This window comes from Podarcis liolepis (assembly GCF_965112155.1).
Source record: "Podarcis liolepis genome assembly, chromosome: Z".
In the NCBI taxonomy this organism is placed as follows: Eukaryota; Metazoa; Chordata; class Lepidosauria; order Squamata; family Lacertidae; genus Podarcis; species Podarcis liolepis.
The window spans coordinates 48,325,479-48,348,998 of NC_139570.1; the positions used below are offsets into that span (position 1 = coordinate 48,325,479).

The window sequence follows — 23,520 nt, forward strand, 5'->3', positions numbered from 1 at the left end:
CCACCATTTAATGGATCGAAAAAGGAGATTCAATCTAAATCACTGTTGATGATTTTATTCATTGCAGACCCTCAGATAATCTGATAAACATTTGGTTTATGCAGCCAGAGAAATCTGGTTGTTATGATATTTTTGTACAATTGGAAATCATATATACAGAGGCAGAGTCTGGCCAAAAAGCTGAAGTATTTGCACCATTTAATCAGACCAAAGCAAGTCCATTGGGCTTCCCACTGTGGCCAACCAAATGCCCCAATGGGAAGCCTGTGAGCAAGGCAGGAAGGCAATTGCCCTCCCTAGCATGTTCCCAATATCTGGTTCTCTAAGGTAGACTGCCCCTGAACATGGCAGTGCCACCAAAACAGAGGGAACAGGCATAACCCCTCATCCCCCCTCTCTCTGAAGATCATTCTGGATGCCCACAAGGACAATGCAACAGTTTTGCTCTTTGTGCCAACGTACCCATAAAGCAGGAAGAGAGAGAGCACAGCTGGAAAGTTGGTGGGCGAGGTGTATGCTGGCAGGTCAAACACAAAGAGGATGATAATGCAGCAGGTTGCTGGGACCAGGTAATTCAACTGCAGGAGGGAAGAAAAGGTAAGGAAAGCATGAGAACAGAGAGTCTCTAGAAGGAGAGGCTTTGCATCACCACCACAACCCCTGCTATTCAATCCTGCGTTTTCTGACATGAAAACTGCAGACAGAAAGCGGAAGGACCCTGAGTGAGTCAAGGAAGTGAAGATTTCCTAGGGCGAGAGGCCGGGAGGGTCTCTCATTTTCTGTGGGCAGCCAGAACCAAGAGCCACTTTTGCATAGGAAGGAGATTATGTATTTGTGCAACTGTTTTTGTATTTTAGATACCCTGCTGCTGATTTTCTGATCCCTTAATTTTTATGCTGCTGCTTTTGAAGAGAATCTGTATTTCACTATACATTTCTTACTGCCATAAATTGTGTTTATATAATTGCCCTGGGTTTTAAGCTGCACAGATATTATGTGGCAACGCTTGTGTTGCATTTTATAAACTGGCCTATTGAAATAACAATATTAGTCTGATTCACAGCAACTTCAAGACATACCAGGGGAAGGCTTCCCCCAACCTGGCTACACAAGAACTCTCTCCTTTGGCTCTGCTGTGACAGGCCAGCTCCTCTCCCCTGACTTGTCACCTGGGGGCAGCCACTCCATCAGGCTTCCTCAGCAGGAGGAATAGGAAGCAGAAGTCTCCTTTCATCAGCTTTGACAAAAGCCCATCTCCACCAGACACCTCTTGCCGCTGAACTGTGCCAGCTGGTCATTATAAGAACAACTATTGAAGAATTAGTGCAGGGGCCGGCAACCTAAGGCCCATGGGCCACAAGCGGCCCGTGGGGGTTGTTTAACCAGCCCCTGAGCTGCCCCCGAACTGAGCCACTCGCTCGGCGAGTCCCTGTGCACTGCGCTAAATCAGTGCAGCGTGGCACGGGGACTTGCTTCTGCGGCGCCAAAAACCACGTCTGCGCAGACGCCAGAAATCACACGTGCAATCCGGCCCATGGAGGGATCTCTGTTGGAGTGAACCAGCCCAGTCGAGGTAAACCTTGCAGACCCCTGAATTGCTGTCTGAACTTGATCCCCCCTTCTCTCCCTGCCCCTTTCCCCTCGTGTGTTGTGCTTCCCCCCCCTTTTAAGATTGTAAGCCTGCAGGGGCAGGGACTTTCTTGTTTCAACTGATTGTATATAAGGCACTTAAAGAGCCTTTATGGCTGAACAGCAGAGTAGAAATGCTACAACCAACCAACCAAACAAACAAACAAACAAGTGAGAACACGAACTGCTTTTCTGGATCAGATTTAAAATAACAACAATAACAACAACAACAATAATAAAAGCTTTGTGAAGATACCATGTCCCAGACGTAATTGGCCAGCCAGTAGATCACTGGGTCACAGCCGCTGACAAACTGGAGGTGCTTGGCTTTAGTGGACTTCTCTGCCACCAGGAAGACCACGAAGCTGGCCGGCACAAAGGACATGGCCACAATGATGAAGATGGCGATAACCACGTCGGTGCCCTGGAGGCTATGGATGGCCAGAAAAAGGAGGAGAAAGACACAGGGCAATAAATCCAGGCGCCATTATGCAATCTGCTATAGGCTATGGGGTCTAGGTAGCAAGAAACATGTGTTTCTAAATGAGTGTGACGGCCTCTGATCCGCTCTATAGTGCAAAGCCCTGCCCGTCAACTCAGGGGCAAACCCCAATGAGTTCCAATAAGTGTGACTGGCACTGCAGACTAAAGGTAGTTTATTTGATGGGGGCCAACCTGCTAAGCAACACCAGATGCTGCCTTAGACCAGGCCAGACTATTTGTCCATCTACCCCATGATTATCTACTTTGACTGGCTGCAACTCTCTAGGGCAGGGCGGTCCAACTGTTCATACCAAGTGGGCTGTAAGAATACTTTGACATAGAACCTGCAGAGGCCACACACTGAGTTAAACTTCCATATTGTAAATTAAAGTGTTCACAATATATTTAATATTATTTAATATACACAATATATTTAATTAAATATGTATAACTAAACACACAAGTAATAGATTTAATATAATCAATTATTTAACAAATTTGATGCACAAACAGATGTATGTGCTTTGTTAACAACACATGACACAAAAAGTAAATGTTTAAGGCTTTAAGATGTTTTTTATTATAATAATTTATTATTTATACCCCGCCCATCTGGCTGGGTTTCCCCAGCCACTCTGGGAGGCTTCCAAAAAAACACTAAAATACAATAACCTATTAAACATTAAAAGCTTCCCTAAACAGGGCTGCCTTCAGATGTCTTCTAAAAGTCTGGTAGTTATTTTTCTCTTTGACATCTGGTGGGAGGGCGTTCCACAGGGCGGGAGCCACTACCGAGAAGGCCCTCTGCCTGGTTCCCTGTAACTTGGCTTCTCGCAGCGAGGGAATCGCCAGAAGGCCCTCGGTGCTGGACCTCAGTGTCCGGGTAGGACGATGGAGGTGGAGACGCTCCTTTAGGTATCCTGGACCGAGGCCGTTTAGGGCTTTAAAGGTCAGCACCAACACTTTGAATTATGCTGGGAAACATACTGGGAGCCAGTGTAGGTCTTTCAAGACCGGTGTTATATGGTCTCGGCGGCCGCTCCCAGACACCAGTCTAGCTGCTGCATTCTGGATTAGTTGTAGTTTCCGGGTCACCTTCAAAGGTAGCCCCACATAGAGCTCATTGCAGTAGTCCAAGCGAGAGATAACTAGAGCATGCACTCTGGCGAGACAGTCTGTGGGCAGGGAGGGTCTCAGCCTGCGTACCAGATGGAGCTGGTAAACAGCTGCCCTGGACACAGAATTGACCTGCGCCTCTATGGACAGCTCTGAGTCCAGAATGACTCCCAGGCTGCACACCTGGTCCTTCAGGGGCACAGCTACCCCATTCAGGACCAGGGAGTCCTCCACACCCACCAAGAGCTGCCAAAAAAAGGCCTCATGGGTTGAACCACCCTGCTCTAAGGTCTCAGGAAGAAAGAAGAGTCTTCCTGTTGCCTGCTATCCAAGATACTTTGCTGGCGATGGGACCTATGTCCTTCTGCAAACAATGCATGTGTACTCCTGAGCTGACTTCTTCAATCCAGCCTTTCCCAACCTAGTATCCCTCCAGATGTTTTGGACCACAACCCCCATGAGCCAACATGGCCAAAGGATAATATGGGGGACCACAGCCATGTTGACTAGGGCTGTGAGGAGCTGCAGAATAATATAAACAAAGGAGGGGATGAAGGCAACTCTGCCAGCTCTTCCCCTTACCCATTTGTTTATTTTATTCCGCTGGGGAAACCCAACCAGATGGGCAGGGTATAAATGATAACATTATTATTCTCTTTTTAAAAAGGAAAGAAAAAGCATGTAGCACTGTATCGGTTCAAAGAACCAAAACCACTCCCAATTTCATTTTAAATTTTGAAGCAAAGGTAAATAAATGGATACCTACAGGTAATCCAAAGAGAGGCTGGCACTGGTTTTGTTCATCGGGTGGTTGGTCAGGGTGATACCTGGAGTGTAAGAGGAGAAGAATAGGAATTGGATGAACTGCTTTGCACTGCAGAATGGCAAGAAACTGTAGCCAAAACCAGCCATTTCCAATCTGGTGCTTTTCAGATGTTTTGGACTACAATTCCCATCAGCCCCAACCAGGAAATTCTGGATGGCTGATGGGATCTGTGGTCCAAGACATTTTTTTGGGGGGGGGGGGGGCACCAGGCTGTGGAAGGCCTACATGCAAGACACTCCTTTGACATGGTGCTCCCATTCCGCAAAATAAGAGCCATTTGCGTAAGCCCCTGCAGACACAAGCTTCTTTTCCTAGAATCTTTTCTTTTCAACATATTTCTGATCAAAGAGCATCTTTCACATATGGACCATCCAAAACCGATGTAAGGAGCAGAGAGGCACACTTGCAAGAGGCCTCCTAAAATATTAAACAGACTTTCACCATTGCAGTGTTAAGAGCAACTAAGTGGAAATCAACAAATAAAACGAAATCCAGCTACGTCCAGAAGTTTAGATAAAGTGCTGAGCATCTTCTGCCTTTCAACCCGCTCCCCAATTTCAACACACAAGGGCTGACTGGCTCACCATAGGCAGCGGGGTTCCCCCTGGTCTTGGGCAGATTGGCACGGAGGATGGCATTGTTGAGGGTGTTGAGGTACGTAGGCATGCTGTGGTAGCCCTTGTTGTTATAATAAACCTGGCCAAAGAGAGATATGGGGGAGAGAGATTAAATATTTCTGAGCAAAGCTGCTCTTCTGTTAACAGGAGCACAGACCGGCAGCCACATTTATCTACGCAGCAATCTGGAGGGGTAGGTCATGCAAAATATTGTGATTGCCCTAAAGCCTCCCAATTAGCTTCATGGCTGATCTGAGATTTGAACCCAAACCATCCTGGCTCTACGATACGATACAATATCGTTTATTGTTATTGCCCCATACAGAACAATGAAATTGAAAAATCTACATAAGACATTCAAAACCCCCTAAAAACTCTGAAACCCCATTTTAAAATACAATATACTATAGAGACTCCTTATACTGCATTTAGAACAAGAATTGCATTTGGGTAGAAACTGTTTCTCAGGTGCCTAGTCCCAGTCTTTATAACCTTGTACCTTCTTCCAGAAGGCAGAAGCTGAAAGAGATCATTTCCGGGGTGCGCACTATCCTGCGCTATCTCTGCAGCTTTCTTATGGCACCTGACAGCATAGATTTGATCCAAGGTGGGAAGAGTGCACCCAATTATTCTCTCCGCAGTCTTTACAACCTTGGACAGCATTCCCCCCCCCCCCCGGCCGTGCAGCTCCCAAACCACACATGCACTACTACAGCCTTCTCCAACCTGATGGCCTCTTGAGCCTTTGGACTACAGTTCCCATCACCCTCCAACAAGCAAAGCTGTATTACCTCCTCCAGCATGGCTGTGCTGCCTGGGAGTTGTAGTCCAAAACCTCTGGGGGGGGGGCAACATCCTTATCTGGCCCAACATCCTTATCTACTATACTGAAGATGGATCTCTATTCTGATCAAAATGAAACAGAAGGACAACTAGGGTCTCCTACCTTTGGTCCCACGTTTAGCCTGCTCTGCTGGTTGCAGCTGCTTTCATGGTAGTGGTTGCTACTTTATCGAGTATCTGTATCGATGAAGGACAGGCTATAGAAATATTAATATTTTAAAAAGCGAATACCTGGGCAGCTCTCCGGACAGCAATCTTCTGCACCATGGGAGGAGCTTTGGCCCCAAAGGATGCTGGTATGGATTTCAGGAGATTGCCAAAGGTCATTGCTCCGTACCTGTGCGAGAACAGACAGCAGAGAAGAAATGCAGAGCTCACACCAGTACAAAGGGTTTAAATTTTGCAAAACCGAGGCGCAGTGGGGCCACGTGGCCCATTGGGACTGGTACGATCAAAAGTGGTGAAGCCGGGGCCAAAACAACCCTTTGGCTAGTTGTAAAAAGGCAGGCAGGTGAGGAGCTAGGTGAGGGCAGACTAAAGCTGGTGGACCAGCCTCCATGAGGCTGCTGCCTAGGCTGCTCTCAGACTGAGCAAACCAAAACAAAATGGCAGAGACAGATTACTATTATTTGTTGCATTTATACCTCACTCTTCTCCTAAGTTGGAATTCAAGGTGCCTTCTAGCATTTAAAAACATCATTGCAAAATGCAAAGCAAAAAAAGCACACTTGCCAAAACAATAGTTAAATTACATTCAAACACATTTAAAACCAGCATTTAAATGCTTTTTGCTCTGACTGTCAACACCTTAGCCTGCCAGGTGGGAGGATAACAAGGAGGGAGACAATCTGGCCTCCTTTGGAAGGGGATCCTGCCATATGGGAGCAGCCACAGAAAAGGCCCTGTCCTGAGGCAGACAGCTGCCTCACTTCCCCTCCCTCCCCAACACACCCACCCTTACCGATGCAGCCGAAAGCGGTCTGATGTATACAGCAAGTACTCTGAGACGTTGCGCCCAGTAATGTCCACCAGAATGTCGCCCGTCACAACCTTCCTCTGTGGTGGGTGGCCCCCGACTCCACTGGGGCAGGAAAAGCCGGTGCCCTGCATAGAGCAAGTGCACTTGATGGGCTCGTGGATGATGCTGGCCAGTGATGGGGCAGAAGTTACCGTCTCTGTGAGGGGAAGAGCAAAGAAGCTGGGTTAAGCACAAGGATTATTCCTTCCCGTGCTGTGTCCCAACTGAAGAACGAAGGGACCTCCATGCATTCTTTTAAAAATAGCCAACAGACATACCTCATGTCACGTCCGCTTCATGATACGTTTTTTCAGGTTGCGTCCCGCGGTGACCCAGAAGTACTGGAAAGAGTTACTTCTGGGTTTCGCCACTCGCGCATGTGCAGACGCGCAAAATGATGTCACGAGCATGCGCAGAAGTGGCAAATCGCAACCCGTGCGTGCGCAGATGCACAGCTGCAGGTTGCTTTCTATTAATGTTGCAAATGGGCCTCCAGAACGGATCCCATTCGCAACCAGAGGTACCACTCTATCTGTATCTATATAGTACAATGACATCTATGAGCATTTAACTTGTGCAATTTCAACCTTGTGCGGTTGAAGGCTGTCGAAACCGTGCAAATTAAATCCATGGAAGATCTTCCCGGCACAAAAAGAGCTTTTAAGAGCTCAGCCTGGCTTACTGAGCAAGACCTTCATGGCGTGTTGGCTCTGGCATGGCCCCACAAGATCTCCCAGAACTGGCCTTGCCAGTAAGTAAGGCATTTTAGCTGCAGTTGGCAACATGCTCTGAAATCCCTTTTCTACTCCTGCTTCCAGGTACCCTAATAGTGCTACTGCTCAATTTGGATTTTCAACCCAAAGCTTCAACCCAACATGGCAGATTCCCAAACTTTACCTCTGACAGTGGAGGGGTAAGTGGTGGAGTTCCAGGCCTTCAGCAAGTCCTCGTCCAGGGAGAAGGGGTAGTCAGAAGGGGCAGGTGACGGAGGGGGCGGCACAAAATTGGAGAGGGGCAGGCCCTGGGTGAAGGAATCCACGCACATAGCATCAAAGTACTTTGCCGCCAGCATCTTCGACTCATTGCTGTTGAGGTTCAGGGACTGCACCAGCTGGTCCAATGTGCTGTTGAAAGCAGTCTTGAGCACACAGGTGGCCCCCACTCCCGAGGGACGGTAGAAGGTCTCAACCAACTGCTGGGGCTTCGCATCTGCTGACTGCTTGAACCTGCCAGAGGAGGGTATGTATCATCATCATCATCATCATATTATTATTATTATTATTATTATTATTATTATTATTATACCACCCTGTGCCCAGAGGTCTCAGGGCAGTTCACAGAAAAGAGTAATATCAGTTAGAAAGCAAGGTGGGTGGGGGAGAGAGCTGAAGAGCTTTTAAAACAATGATTAGATGGGCACAGGATATTGGCCGCCCAATAATCATGACGGAATGGGGAAATCTTTGGAGAACAAATATGAAATTTACGGCGTGTTATAACATCAAGGAAAATATGTTAAAGATGCAGCACAGATGGTACCTCACCTCCTCAAGACTATCTAAGATGTACAAAAATTTAGCGAATATCTGTTGGATATTCTGGCCTCGGAACGTTTACTGCCTTGGTGACTCCCATGGGAAATCCTACTCAGGCTTCTTTTCCCATCACAAACAAAGTTGAAGCTGGAAAAAATTCTTCTTTCTCTGCATGCAACCTTTCAGAAAAATAAAGTGTAACCAGAGTCCCTAGGGCTTCTTTCTCCAGATCTGGAAAAAGTGGAATGACAGAGCTCTCACCGGTATTCGCGTCGTTCCTCGTTGGCATATGGGATGAAGTTGCCTTTGGGTTGGGTGTAGTTGTGGTACTGGGACGGCGAGAGGATGAGAGGAGGTAGGTCTCCTGTGAAACAAACAACATTTGTTACAGCTGCTTTGAAGCTCTAAGAGATACCCCCAATTTAAGCACTAAAATGCATGGGGTGGGGATATATGAATCCTTCCCCCAATATTCTATGGATTCCCTCCACCCCTAAACACCTCTTGGTCCCTTCCTGATCTCTTCCAGTTTTTCCACAAAGCACACCATCTTTTCATTTTTAAACTCTCAGTCTTACTGCAACACAGTCTATGTGGGGCTGCCTATGAAGAAGATTCAGAAACTTCAGCTGGTGTAGAATTTGGCAGCCAGGTGGCGCTCAAGGGACCCTGGACCCAAGGGCTTTGTAGATCAAGGGCTTTGTATATCAAGGGCTTTGTATATCAACACAGGAACCTTGAACCTGGCCCAGGAGCATATCGGGATCTAGGGCAGATGTTTTAACAGAAGATACACTGTGCACGCGTCCCAAAGACCTCCAAAGTAGTTTACAATGTAAAAGTGTTTTAAATTCCAGAATCCAAACAACAAATATGATGACCATGCCGCTGAACTAGAAAACCAGGATAGCAATAACTCAAAGGCCCCTCTGAAACTGAAACAGATCCAAAAAGAAATATGAACAACGGAAGCTATATTACTCCAAGGGACTGAGATCCACAGTCTAGGTGCCACTGTTAAAACAGCCCAGTGCTCTCATCTCAGCAGTATACCAGGCTTAATCTTCAGTGTGGCAGCACCTAGACTTTGGAACTACCTGCCACTGTACCCTTTCTGGTACCTGCTTAAAAATATTTTTGTTTAGGCAAGCCTAGTCAGAGATTTAGAATGCTGGTATGCTTATTAAAAAATAATAATGTTGTAATTGTTTTTACTAAAGAAACTTACTGTGTTCTATTCTTTTTTTTGTGTGTGAACTGCTTTAAGGTCTTCTACAATCAAGCGGCATATAAATATTATGAAATGAAACTAAATGAAATAATCAATCAGTTAATAATCTGGCCTTCTGTATTTCAGGAGACCGCTGGAGGAACAGCCTGCTTCAGAACGAAGTGCACCTACCTATCTCGGGCACGGAGAGAGCCACTGTCATGGCTACACAGACGAAGAACGCAGGTAGCAGGATCTGGGAGAAGAGGGCCTTGGTGTTCCGCTTGGCACAGTGGAACCGCTTGACGATGAGCCCGTGGAATTGGCGCAGCTTGAGCCAAGAGCCCTCCAGCTTGATGCTCCCCTGCCCCACCAGCGCATGTTCCTCCAGGTCCGCCTCTGGGTCTGCAGCGGGAAAGAGCAGAGGGGAGACTGAGGCTTCTCTTTCTCTCTCTCGTAGGGTGGGGTCCAAAAACAACAGGATGCAGGCAGATATATGACCCCCATCTACCGAAAACAGGCAGAAGAGGAGCCCACATGGAAGTCCTAGAGACACAGGGCCTATAGGAGTGGTACCCCACAGAGTGGTGTTCATGTGGTGCTTTGAGTCCTGTGCCTTCTCCTGCCCCCCCTCACCTCCTGCAGTCTTCCCCACTGTCAAAATGATTTACTTAATACAACTTAACACGCATTTAATTCGTGCAATTTCAACTTTATGCGGTGGACGGCTGACCGGTCAAAATCACAAATGTTAAATGCACAGAAGGCGGAGAGCTTTAAAAGCTCTTTTTGTGCAGGGTTATCCCAGCGCAGAAAGAGCTTTTAAGATCTCCTCCTTGCTTACCAGACTATGGTGGGCTCTTGTCAGATCTCATGGGTCTATCTGAGTTTCTGCAATAGCCTCCAAGAGCCCAGTAAGCAAGGCAGGGAGCTTAAAAGCTACATGTCTTGCTGGGGAGGGTAAGACTTGTTTGGGTCACTCCAGAAGGCAAGTTTGCTTGTGTAGGGTCAGTTCCAAGCGGGTACTTTGATATTAAACAATTTTGGCTTTAAATGCCATCCCTGAAATGTAATCCCCGCATAAGATGTGAGTTGGTTGTATTATTATCATTCTTATTATTACATTTATTTATCGCCCAGCATTTGCCAGCAGGCCCCATAGTGGATTACAGCAATTTAAAATCCAGAATAAAAAAACACCACATAGACAGTTGAAGCACTTTGCATTTACATAAACAGGGTGGGCTCTGAAGAAACACATCTCAGGTGTCAAAGGCCAGGGTACAGAGGTGCACCTTTAGCATTCCCCAAAAGCTGTATGGCAAGGGTGCCAGATCCAGCTTTCTGGGGAGGGGACTCCACAGCTCAGGGTCAGAGAAGACCCTCTCTTGGGCCACCACTCCAAACCTCTGAGGGCAGTAGAACTACCAACAGGGCCACCTCTGCTGGTCTCAGCACCTGGAAGGGTCTGCAGGGCAGGAAGTGGTCTCTCATATATTTAGACTGGAAGCCCCTTGGGGCAGAGGTCTGGGCTTTTTATGTTTCAGTTAGTCTGGTGTCCATAAATAACCAACACTCCCCACCTGCCCACCAGGGGGAGAAGCAGAAGCAGCCTCACAAACCAATCTGTTAGCTTATCTTACAGATCCCTTCCTCTAAAAAAAAAAAACAGCATCAGACCCCCCTCAGTCTCCCTCCTTGCGCTCACCCAGTCGCTGCCTCTGACAGGTGGGCTCTTGAGCACCAATCAAGGGAGGAGCAGGGTGTGGAGGGTGCTTTTCACACCCTGAGCCTCGCCCTCTGCCCACTGGCTGATGGCACAGAGGTTGATGGGGCACTGAGGGTGCCCTGTTCCACACCCTGACCAATGGTGGCCTCCATTCCCGCCGGAGGGCGTACACACATACCGGGAACTACACCCCTGGCTGCACCCAAGGGTACACTGAAGGAGATTGCAGGTGTAATTTCAGAGCCTTTGCCTATGATCTTTGAGACTTCTTGGCGAACAGGTGAGGCCCCTGCAGACTGGAGGCAGACAAATGTTGCCCTCATTTTCAAAAAGGGAGAAGAAGACCTGCATAACTACCAACCAGTGAGCTTGACATCAATACCAGAAAAGGTCATTGAACAGATAATTCAACATTTGGTCTGTGAGCACTTAGAAAATGATGCTTTTCTAAGCATGGGATGCTTTTCAACATGGGTTTCTCAAAAGCAAGTCATGCCAGACGATTCTCATTTCTTTTTTTGATGGAGTTACAAACTTGGTGGATCAGGGGAATGCTGTGTACATAGTGTATCTTGATTTCAAAATCCTGATTTTGATAAAGTCCCCCATTATATCTTTGCAAGGAAGCTGGTAAAATGTGGGGTGCATGAGGTAATTGTTAGGTGGATTCGTAGCTGGTTTACTGACCAAACCCAAACCACTATTAGTGGTTCCTTGAGGGAGTTGGGTTTGTTTAACCTGGAGAAGATGAGACTGGGAGGAGGTATGATGGCCATCTTCAAATATCTTAAGGGCTATCAGATGGAATTTGGAGGAAAACAAGCTCATTTTACTGCTCTGGAGAGTAGGAATCAAACCAGTGGCTTCAAGTTACAAGAAAAGAGATTCTGACTAAACATCTGGAAAAACTTTCTGACAGTAAGAGGTGTTAGACAGTGGAACGGTGTCCCTTGGGAGGTTGTGGGCTCTCCTTCCTTGCAGGTTTTTAAGCAGAGGTTGGATGGCCACCAGTCAGGGATGCTTTAGCAGGGGGTTGGACTTGATGACTGGTGGTCTCTACGATTCTATGATTCTAAGTGCTAGTTCCACACCCTGTTAGGGTCAAAGCACATGTAGCTGAGTCCCATCATGTTAAGTATAATTGGTTTAATGGACACTGAAATGGAAAATGCCTGTTATGTATATTGCTGAAATTTTAACTGGAAAATTCCATTGCTTTAGCCGAGATTCCTGCACTGGTTGGGCTGGATGACCCTTGGGGTCTCTTCTATGGTTCTATGATTCTAAGCCCACGGCCCCAAATCCTTAAGGTTTCCAGGTGAGACATTCTCCCCTCACACCTCTGCAGCCACAGTGTAGGATCTCTTCCCCACCCCAACCCCGCCACACCACGGTGCCCTCCTCCCGGGGTGGGGAACACGCAAGGTCTCTCACGTGTTACAAACCTTGCAGACTGGCGTTATCAGGGTCTTGCGGGTTATCAAACAACGGAGAGTAATCCCCATAGAACTCCGAATAAGCCCCACCTTCATCGCCTCTCACAGAGCCGGCTGAGGACGATGACTGCAGTGATGTCTGAGACTGGGTGAGCTCGGAGCAGGCCCGCAGGTTCCCCTGGTCTGCCTCAGGCTTCTTGAGCGTCTCTGCCCCTAGGAGGAGTTCCCCGTTAGCCTCAGCCTTGGGGCCCAGTTGGGAGTCGGGCAGAGGGAAGCTGTCCTTTTGGGACTCTTTCACATCTGTAAGGGACGGAGAAAGAGTGAAGGTTATTTATTCAGTGCAATCACAGAAGAATGCCCAGAGAGGCTCTCAAGACAACCGCTCGCTTCCCCCCCTGCCCTTAAGAGACAAAATTTGTTCTGATGGATTAGCAACCAAAAAAGCTCAGATTACAGCGGAGTAGTGGAAAATAGGGTTTGGTTTGAGCCCAACAGTATGTACGTAGTCAATTTTATGAGCTACAGTTCAGTAACCTTTCTATTTGGTTTTACAGTTTGTTCAAAATGAGCAGGTTCCTTTTTCTTAAACCTTTCTTAAGTTCACAAAGTACCTGAAATGCTTTACAACAAAACAAAGCAAAGCATCAGGTGGAGACTTGGTATTACAGGTCCACAGTATGTGTTTGGATGTGACATTGAAACATGAAGAGGTTCAGTCTAAAGCCAGATAAGAAAATAAGATTAATGTTCTCAGAGTGGAACGTTCTCCCTCGGGAGGTTGTGTCCTTCCTTGGAGGTTTTTAAGCAGAGGTTTTGAGGCCATCTGTCATGGATGCATTAGTTGAGATTTTGCATTGAGGGGGTTGGATGAGATGACCCCCAGGGTCTATTCCAACTCTACAATGCTATGATTCTTACCGACATCACTGTTCTCCAGAGACTGGTCTTCCTCTGAGACCTTGAGGAAAACCTCTTCCAGGGTGGTGTCCATCAGCCCAAAACTGGTCAGGTCTAGGTCATCCAAACTGTGCTCCAGGTGCTAAAGAAACAGAATGGGTGGAAACCAGAGGGGAGTCAACACAGGTGTGTCCATTTAACCTCCACTAGACACCACACACTGCTAATAGTCAAAATATTCTGGATCAGCCAAGAGCATTCTTCTCTGAGTTCACCACCCAGGCACAAGGTTCCCGTGTCAAATCCTCATGGTATGATGTTATTGGTGGAACGCCTGTCCTGTTGGGATGGGCAAAATGAAGTTACACATTCATTCATTTAGTAGATTCGTATCCTGCTTTTCAACTAGAGTCTTCCAAATCAGCTAACTACATTTAGGAAAAATGCAACAGATACATCAGGCATCACACATTCACAAAAGAGAACACTGAAGCAGGCGTTGGCTGCCATCAGATGCTCCTTTCCACATGCAATATGGTAGCAGCTGGCCTTCAGAAAGAGGGGAAAGTGTGACTGGTGCAGGCCCTGATCTTGCCTTCCTTGTTCTTTAGACAATGCACAACTACCTTTTGGAATTCACAGCCCCAAGACGTGCTTATAGCCACTGATTTAAAGGGTGCTGCTAGCAGCGCTTCTTCTTCTTCTTCTGGGGGTACTTGAGGGTATGCACCCCCACCCCGTGTTAAAGGTGGGCACTTACTCTAACACCTTCATGGTGAGAACTGGCACCTTTTTTCTAAAAAAAAGCACTGAGTGCTAAAAAAAGAATCACAAATGAGAAGGCTATCAATGGCTCCTAGTCATGATAGCTATAGAGATATTCCACATTCAGAGCCAGTCTACCTCTGAGTATCAGTTGCTGGGGAGAGTAACAGAGGGGATGAGCTATTGCACATGACCTAATTATTGGGTTCACATAGTCAGCTTGTAAAGCAGTTCACAAAAAGAATAAAACAGTCAAAAACATCTATTTAAAACATTAAAATCACTGATACTCTGAAAACTGAATTAAAACACATGACAATGTTCTGCATATTTGGGTAAAGGTAAAGGTACGACTGCCCGTACGGGCCAGTCTTGCCAGACTCTAGGGTTGTGCGCTCATCTCACTCTATAGGCTGGGAGCCAGCGCTGTCCGCAGACACTTCCGGGTCACGTGGCCAGCGTGACAAGCTGCATCTGGCGAGCCAGCGCAACACACGGAACGCCGTTTACCTTCCCGCTGGTAAGCGGTCCCTATTTATCTACTTGCACCCGGAAGTGCTTTCGAACTGCTAGGTTGGCAGGCGCTGGGACCGAACGACAGGAGCGCACCCCGCTGTGGGGATTCGAACCGCCGACCATGCGATCGGCAGGTCCTAGGTGCTGAGGTTTTACCCACAGCACCACCCGCGTCCCATATTTGGGTAGACTCGCCTAAACAAAAGATGTTAGTGAGTGCCAAAAACAAGTACAGTGGAGGAGTCTGCCTGATGTCAACAGGCAGGGAGTTCTGAAGTGTGTGGGTGCTGCGACACTAAAAGATCAATTTCTTGCAAGTGTGGACTGAATATTATGTGGGAACTGTAACTGTGCTGGTTCTGCAGATGGAAGTGGTTGAGTGGGCATGGGACAAGGCAATCTCGAAGGCAAATTTCTGTTTGCTGGAGAAAGGAGTGGATATCACAACGCAGGAATACAGAGATCAGTCACCTTCACTGTATGTACTTTTTTCGGTTCCTACTAAAAACATTCTTGTTAAAATAAGCCTACCCAGATGTTTAGAAAGTTGAGGTGAGTTTAATTCTGTTTCTAGTCTACTGTTTTAACTTTTTGAAAGCTTTGATTTATAGCAGTTAATCTTTCTCATTGATAATTTTATTATCTTTAAAAAAATGCTTTGAGGGGCGCTTTTTTTTTGCAATCAAGCGGCATCTAGGTTTTATGCAATAAGCAAACAAGAAAACCAATCCATTATTGTTTTAAAACATTTCTTAAGTGCCTACCAAACAACCGCCAAAGCCCTGTAATTCACATGCCCAGGCCTTTGAGGGTGTGACTACAGTTCCAAAATTTAAACCAAATCCTTTGGGCCCCAATTTAAAGATGTCTGCAAACGGGACATGAAGGCTGGCAACATTAATGCCCCCCCCATATAGGAATCGCTTGCAAACGACCACAGTGCCTGGAGACAGACAATCAGGTCGTGCATCCACAGCAGTGTCCAGAGGAGGAACGACCACTGGGAGGAGCATAGAGAGACGAAATGCCATGGTGTATCCACAGCAGCACAACCGGATGCTTTCCTCTGCCCCAGCTGCAACAAAACACGTCTCTCCCATATCAGTCTCCACAGCCACAGCAGGCGCAGTAACTCTTCAACAGTTTGACTTCACCCCCAAAGGAGCACTCCTCCATTGTCTCATGAGACAGATGGATGCCAGCCAACCAGTCCTGTCCACCCCCCTTTTGTTTATTCACCAACTGCCTGGTACCTGGAAGAGCCTTTCGAAACAGCCCTTCTTGACTGCTTCACTGGGGAGGATGTAGGAGAGCTCTGTGTTGGTGTTAGAGATGAGGAGGCAGGAAGCAACATACTTCTTGATGAACTGTGTGACTCGTGCTTCGGAGCAAGGGCTGATGGAAGACTGGCAGGGAGAGCTGTGGGTCTGCCCAGAGTCTAAACAAAGAGGGGGGGGGCGGGAGAGAAGAGAAAAAGATAATTTATTTGCTGTCACTTTAATATCAGTTTACAACCAGGAACATTAACAAAAATACACATATGCATATCATAAGCACATAAGAATAGCCTGTTGGATCTGGCTAGGGACACATTTAGTCCAGCATCCTGTTTTCATGGTGGTCAAGCAGATTCTTCAATGGGAAACTCGCAAGCAAAACATGAGCACAGGAGCCCTCAGATTCAGAATCACTTATTGCCTCAAACCATGGAAGCAGAGCAGGGCCATTGTGGCTAGTAGTCATTCATAACATTGCCCTCCTCCATGAATTCGTCCAATTCTCTTTTAAAGTCATCCAAGTTGGATGGCCATCACTGTCCTGTACAGGAGGGAGTTCCACAGTTTATAACGATGTGCTGCATGAATAAGTACTTTCTTCCTACATGAATCGTCCAACGTTCAACCTCATTTGATGTCCACAAGTTCTAGTGTCATGAGGGAGGGAGAAAACTTCTCTATTCCCTTTCTCTAATGCGAACGGCTGTATCAAAAAACATTGTCACTTGCACTGTTGTTGACCCTGAAGCAGAGTGACCATAAGAGACTCAGCAGAGCAGCAAGGGAGGGAGTGTTTGATGGGATGTATCAGGCCTTTCCTAGCCCCTTGACAGAAACTACAGTAGAAATGGACATGCTAGATAGAGCAGTTGTCACAAGGGCAGCAGCCATTGGGTTTTTACTGCATCTTCCATCTAATCAATTAAACCTGGCCAAAGAGGAAGGCTTCCTATATTTAGGGATAGTTAACCATCCCAAGTATGGCTTTCCATCCTTATGGGTTGGTGGGCCCAGAATAGTTGGGGAGTGTCACCCAATAAAAAAAACTAATGGCATATAAAATCAGGAAGGATAAAAACAAGTACTTCCTCACACAACACAGAAAAGCCTTGTGGGATTTGCGTGGTCCAATAAAGACCTCCGTCTGAGGTGGCTTTAAGTGGAAACTAGACAAAGATATGGGACAGGAAGATGAGGAGGAGGAGCCTATCAACAACCATTGATGCAAACCGCTATATGGAACCTCCATGTACAGGGGCAGTCTGCACCAGAGTATTAGAAACTGAGCACAAACAAACAAGGGTGGGCAGAGTCAAACTGCTCTTTAAACAGAGAACAGTTGTCTGGTCCTGGAGCCCCTGAAACCACGACGCCCAACACTGACCAGCATTGGCTCGGGTGTCCGACTGCTTCTTAACGACGGTAAGCTTGTACCCGTCACCGTAGGTGCTCTTCAGGAAGAGGGGGGACCCGCAGCACTTCAGCTTCCCATGAGAGATGATGGCGATGCGGTCACCCAGGAGGTCAGCCTCATCCATGTGGTGCGTGGACAGGAGGATAGTCCTTCCTGTGGGAAAAGGGTGAGGGTTAGGTAAAGGGGCTGTCACAGAGGCACGAAGGACAGGGCAACAGCCCCTCACAAAAGGACACATTACTCAACCACAATGTTCTGGGGAAAGAATCTTCTGCATCATGCACTCACCTTCGCTGGAGGTTTTTAAGCAGAGGCTGGACGGCCATCTGTCAGGGATGTTTTAGCTGAGAGTCCTAAACTGCACGGGGTTGGACTAGGTGACCCTCAGGGTCTCTTCCAACTCTAAGATTGACTCTAAGATCCTTATTGACACAAAGATGAACTAGTTGTCCACCCCAAGGCTCACATTCACACTGTGCATTTAAAGCAGTGCCAAGCCGCTTTGCAGTGTTGGCTCCCCCCCCCCCCCCCAATTCCAGAAAGGTCAGCCGAACTGAAACAAGGGAAGGCAAAATAAAATAATAATAATAATAATAATAATAATAATAATAATTTTTATTTATACCCCGCCCTCCCTGGCCAGAACCGGGCTCAGGGTGGCTAACACCAGTAAAATTACAATAAAAACATAATGGGGGGTGGGGACAACAAAACAATTTAAAATACAGGTTAAAATGCAATTTAAAATGCAGCCTCATTTTAAAAGTAGCCCATGGATCAAAACCGTAAGGGGAGGGAAACATAAGGGTCAGACTGAGTCCAAACCAAAGGCCAGGTGGAACAGCTCTGTCTTGCAGGCCCTGCGGAAAGATGTCAAGTCCTGCAGGGCCCTAGTCTCTTGTGACTTGTGACAGAGTGTTCCACCAAGTCGGGGCCAGTACTGAAAAGGCCCTGGGCCTAGTTGAGGCCAATCTAACCACCTTGTGAATTGTGACCTCCAAAGTGTTGTCATTTGTGGACCTTAAGGTCCTCCGCGGGGCGTACCAGGAGAGGCGGTCTTGTAGGTATGTGGGTCCTAGGCTGCATAGGGCTTTAAACGATGTGGGTTGGTAGCTGGTGCACCCTGTCAAGCCCCAGCAGAGTGAGGCAGCACCCATTTATCTTGCTTACCTTGTTTGTATTTGAGAATGAGGTCCCAAATAGCTCTCCGTGCATAGGGGTCTACGCCAGCTGTGGGCTCGTCCAAGATGACAGCCCGGGACCCTCCGACAAAGGCAATGGCCACCGACAACTTCCTCTTCATCCCTCCTGACAGCGTCTGCACCAGGGAGTGGCACTTGTGGGTCAGCTCCAGGTCTTCAATCATCCTGGAGGAACACAATGACATGGGTGGGTGGTTTAGTCTTCCAAAGTGGCCAAGTCCGACCCTAGAACTTTGTGGGCTCCTCCACAAAGGGATAAGAGGAGGATAGCATTCCCTTTGCCCCTCTCCCAAACGCTGGCCTCCCCTCTCTCCAGCCCAAAGTATGATTAATTGCGCCTACCCCAACCTGGTTTGTGTCTCCCCGCCCCTTAACCTGGTGTTTCAGACTACAAAATGGCCACGCTAACTGGCTGGTGGGAATGGCACGCCAAAACATCTGCGTCGTCATCAAGGGACCTGGGTTGGGGCAGGCAGGATTAATGTCTGGGGTTGTACAAATAATACTATTGGAAACCTGAGGATGAGGTTAACCATATGCGCACCATTTCTGAATTCTGGGTGCATGTGCAGGTCTTCAACCCCAATCTACATAGCCATGTGACATTGCCCCTGCCAGCCATTGGGGTTCGCTCCCCTGCCAAGGTCGATTGCTACACATGAGATAGAATCATAGAATTGCAGAGTTGGAAGGGATCCCAAGGGTCATCTATTCTTATAGGAATTCTAAGGTCTATATATATATCCCATTACATACTCCCTCCCTTACTGCTCTGCTGAATCTCTTAGGCTCGCTCTGCTGCAATTAGCCAATCCCAGAGCAAGTGGCAATGTTTGTGGATACAGCCATTATCATTAGACCATCCATGATTGCCACACACACACACACACACACACTGCTTAGCATTATTGTCATTTTTAATTGAATTAATGTGTAATTTTTATTAAATATTAATTGCTATAAAATGTTATAATGGTCTGTTGACTGCAGAGGAAGTGTCTGGTGCGGAGGAGAGGGATGGGCTGAGCCTGCCTACTTGTCCATCTCCTTGCGTATCTCCTCTTCTGCCATGCCCTTGAGCTGCGAGTAGAACCATAGGTGCTCCTCCACAGTCAGCTTGTCAAAAAGCACGTTGTGCTGCGGGCACATGCCCAGGTTCTTCCGGATCTCATCCATCTCCGTCCGGATGTCGTGGCCGTAAATGGTAGCCGAGCCAGAGGTTGGAGGGAAGAGGCCTGTCAGGATGGACCTAAGAGGGAAGGGAGGGAGAGACGTCATAAGCCACACCCACCTACTGCCCATCAACACAGGAGCAAAGAGAAGGGGCCACAAGGTGATTCATTTCATTTCATTGTATTTGATAAATTAGGCAGGCTCTCTCCTTGCTGTCCTTCTGCCGGCAGGTGAAGACCTTTTTATTTCAACAGGCCTTTGGGAGGTGACTGGAAAGGGCTACTGCTGTTAATATTGTTGTTATTATTGGTATTTGCATGTCATGGACTGGTTAGATGCAGGAGTGGTGGAAGGAACTATTAGAGGTTACTGTCCACACACTTTTGCTGCACAGATACTGGTGGTTAGGTAAAACCTCTTTTAAACGTCCCGGAATCTTCCCGGAAGCAGTGGACAATAACAAAAGTTGTTCTAAAGATGACTCACAAACTCTGTGAAGTCTTGGTCAAGAGCTGTTATTCCCAGACCGGGTACAAGCATTATGGTAGCAAAGATATTTTCGAGGGTTAAAATAAACAGCAATTAGTCGTAAATTACAAGAACAGTCCTTCAACAGATTTTGCAGGCAGCACTCTTTCGTCAGACATCTGCCATAAGGCGTCTGCAAAAACGAAGCTGAGTGGTCTTCTTCTTATTGGCACTTCCAGCTGATGCTAATTAGGCTCAGAGTGCCACTCCCATATGTAGAGGAAAACTCTGGAACCCTTTCTACTTGTTTCTGGCAGAATGGTTCCCTAACAGGAACCAGCTGGGGAACCACCAGAGGAAGGCTTAGAGCCCAGGGATTGGTGGTAGGACAACAATGAGTGGTCACAGGGAGAAAAAAGAGGGAAGGGCAAGTATTGGAAGCTGAAGGGGTAACAGGGTTTAGTGAGAGGTGAGAGTCTGTGGCAGAGAGGAGTCCAGAATCAGAGGCAGAAGCTGAAGCAGGAGAAGAGGGAGGCCAAGGGGCAGAGATGAGCCACGCTGGTGAAGGGTCTCTGGAGGAGAAAGATAATTGGGGCAGTTTCCTTTCTCACTGGCAGAATCTGCCCAGATTTAGCAAGGTATCTGATGGACTTTGCCCCCTCCCCACCGCTCGGCCCCTGCCATCCTGCAGTTTTGTGATTTTGGTGCCCACCAAAACCCAAGCTGACCCACTTACATGGTTGTGGTCTTGCCAGCTCCATTGTGGCCCAGGAAAGAGACCACCTGGTTCTCGTAGAGGTAGAGGCTCAGCTTGTTCAAAGCCAACTTCTTGTCTGTCTTGTAGATCTTGGTCAGTTTGTCCACACAAACCACCAGTGGAAGGTGGGTCGGCTCCTCCTCAATCCCACGAGTCTCGTCTGCATGCAAAGCCAAAACGTTGGTGTGTGTGCTGGTTACTAGCCAACATGCCACAAAACACAGAGTGCTAAGACCACCCCAACATGAGTTGCAAGCTTGCAAATAGAAACTACAAAAAAATTTTTAAAAAAAATACTAGCCTATGAAGATGCTGGTACAGTACGATCACATTTTATGTGGGGGTTATGTTTCAGGGATGATATGTATATTGAAAAACACATAAAGCCCCCTGCCCTGGAACCACCCCTGAGCAAGCATCCTTACTTTTTGAAGCTTTTGAGCTCTCCACTTTGCTTATTTGGGCAAGGCCCACTCAGCACATGGGCTCTTGCGAGATCCGAGTTTCTGTAAAATCTTCCAGAACTGGTGTGCTGAGAGGACCTTGCTTTATAAGCAAGGTGGAGAGCTTAAGAGCTCTTTAGCGCCAGGTTTCCCTGGGATGGAAATGGTTTTTAAGTTCTCTGCACACATTTGGCTTGTGCAATTTCAACTGATGGGCCTTCAACTATGCAAGTTAAATTGCATAAGTTGAGGTTGTGATTGTACTGTATTCTATGTTTCCACGCTGTCCCCAGACATCCAATGGGGCAGTTCTGCTTCTCTGTCTCACCCAGCCTCCTGTTCTCCATGGCACAAGCTTGGTCTTCCTCCATGACGCTCAGGCGGGTGGTTCGTGACCAGGGCCATGTCCACTCCCATGTCTCTGTGCGCCCATTTCCCAGCCAGTAGGATTTCTGAAAGGGGAAGTACCAGGGCCTGGGAAGTCCATACATTCCTATAGGGAAGGAAGAAGAATTGGCATGAAACTGGAGCTAGGATTGGGGCAGAAACTGTGTGCTGCAGAATGATGTGGAGATGTGACCAGAATAGGACTGGAGAAGAACCAGGTTCAAACCCCTTCTCAGCTGTGAAGCTCACTGGGTGATTTTGGGTCAGCCTAACCTACCTCACATGGGACGTGAGTGGCGCTGTGAGTTAAACCACAGAGCCTAGGGCTTGCCGATCAGAAGGTTGGCGGTTCAAATCCCCGCAATGGGGTGAGCTCCCATTGCTCTGTCCCAGCTCCTGCCAACCTAGCAGTTCGAAAGCATGTCAAGTGCAAGTAGATAAATAGGTACCACTCCAGCGGGAAGGTAAATGGCGTTTCTGTGCGCTGCTCTGGTTCACCAGAAGCGGCTTAGTCATGTTGGCCACATGACCCAGAAGCTGTACGCTGGCTCCCTCGGCCAATAAAGCAAGATGAGTGCCGCAACCCCAGAGTCGGCCACGACTGACCTAATGGTCAGGGGTCCCTTTACCTTTACCCTACCTCACAGGATTGTTGTGTGGGGGGAAAATGGGAGGGCGGGGGGCCATGCACACCTTTTTGAGCTCCTTGGGGGGAAATGGTGGAGGGCAAATGCAATAAAATGGGATGAACAGAGGAAGATTTGAAAGTGAGCCTGTATGTTAGCCTAAGTCAATGGCAGTAGGAGACTGACAGATCTCAACACTCCTCTCAGCAGGAGGCTGGACAACCCAGCAAAACCGGGTCTCCCCACCCCTCACCCCTGCACATACCTGGGTGTACAGCCTCAATGTACCATGTCAGCACCCCGTAGACTACGGCGTCAATGATCAACATCATCATGGAAAGGAGAAGGTTGAAGTCATCCCCCTCCACGGGTGACTGGCTGAAGGTGTGCCACTGGATGCCCACACCAGCCACCTCGTAGAGGGCGAAATATTTAGAGCCCAGACCAAAGGCAGTGGTGGACATCAGAGACTGGAGGAGAACAGGGGAGGGAAGAGGGAGAAGAGACAAAGAGATGCTGCAGGGTTTTATTGGATTAAATATTTACATGCTGCTTTCCCAACAACTAATTGGAGCTCATAGTAACTCACAACAATTAATGAGTTAGGGGGCATCCGCTAAGCCTGGATATATGATGTGCTAGGCTGCACCCACGCTATAGTCAGAATTCTGCACCAGCACTGAAAAGTGGAAGCCAGCATAAATCATGCACATGTCTGCATAATTAATCCTCCTCTTTATGCTTCTGGAGAGGGAGTAAAGAGGTCACTGAAGTCCACCCTGGCCTGGAATTTTTGGAAATACAGATCAGTCCCACTCTTCAGCAGGTTTCAGCAGCAGTTGCCACAGAGATTTCAATCTCACCATCGTAAGAGTTAGAAAACCAATTAAAAAGAATATGATGGCAAAGCTGTTCTCAATAAACAAAATAACTGGGGCCAGCATCAAAATCTGATTGAAGGTCAGGTTTGGAAAACAGGACAGTAATTCCTTAAGAAACAAGGAAGCTGGCCAGGAACAAACACCTGTATACTCTGAATTGGAAGATGTCCTGCATAGCAAACAATGGCCTGTGAATCTAGCCAGCAACTAGAAAGGCATTCTCAGCACATATGGGGCTGTCAGGCATAAATATGTGTGCCTCACTTTCCCTT

At 47.5% G+C, this 23,520-nt stretch overlaps 1 protein-coding gene across 2 annotated transcripts in view; it reads right to left on the reverse strand.

Annotated features, from left to right (window-relative positions):
* Positions 1-23,520, reverse strand: part of ABCA2 (ATP binding cassette subfamily A member 2) — a 102,391-nt gene that overhangs the window by 17,765 nt on the left and 61,106 nt on the right. The window contains exons 20-37 of one of the 2 annotated variants that reach the window (XM_083485647.1): positions 22,633-22,837; positions 21,683-21,847; positions 20,891-21,071; positions 19,550-19,762; positions 18,482-18,678; positions 17,282-17,464; positions 15,874-16,058; positions 13,361-13,481; positions 12,452-12,742; positions 9,470-9,682; positions 8,329-8,431; positions 7,430-7,758; positions 6,476-6,689; positions 5,746-5,851; positions 4,639-4,750; positions 3,995-4,055; positions 1,886-2,060; positions 463-578 (exon numbers count right to left, since the gene is read on the reverse strand). In XM_083485647.1, coding sequence (XP_083341773.1) covers positions 463-578; positions 1,886-2,060; positions 3,995-4,055; positions 4,639-4,750; positions 5,746-5,851; positions 6,476-6,689; positions 7,430-7,758; positions 8,329-8,431; positions 9,470-9,682; positions 12,452-12,742; positions 13,361-13,481; positions 15,874-16,058; positions 17,282-17,464; positions 18,482-18,678; positions 19,550-19,762; positions 20,891-21,071; positions 21,683-21,847; positions 22,633-22,837 — 3,170 coding nt within the window. The remainder of the gene's footprint in view (positions 1-462; positions 579-1,885; positions 2,061-3,994; positions 4,056-4,638; positions 4,751-5,745; positions 5,852-6,475; positions 6,690-7,429; positions 7,759-8,328; positions 8,432-9,469; positions 9,683-12,451; positions 12,743-13,360; positions 13,482-15,873; positions 16,059-17,281; positions 17,465-18,481; positions 18,679-19,549; positions 19,763-20,890; positions 21,072-21,682; positions 21,848-22,632; positions 22,838-23,520) is intronic. The other variant, XM_083485648.1, reaches the window with a different exon arrangement.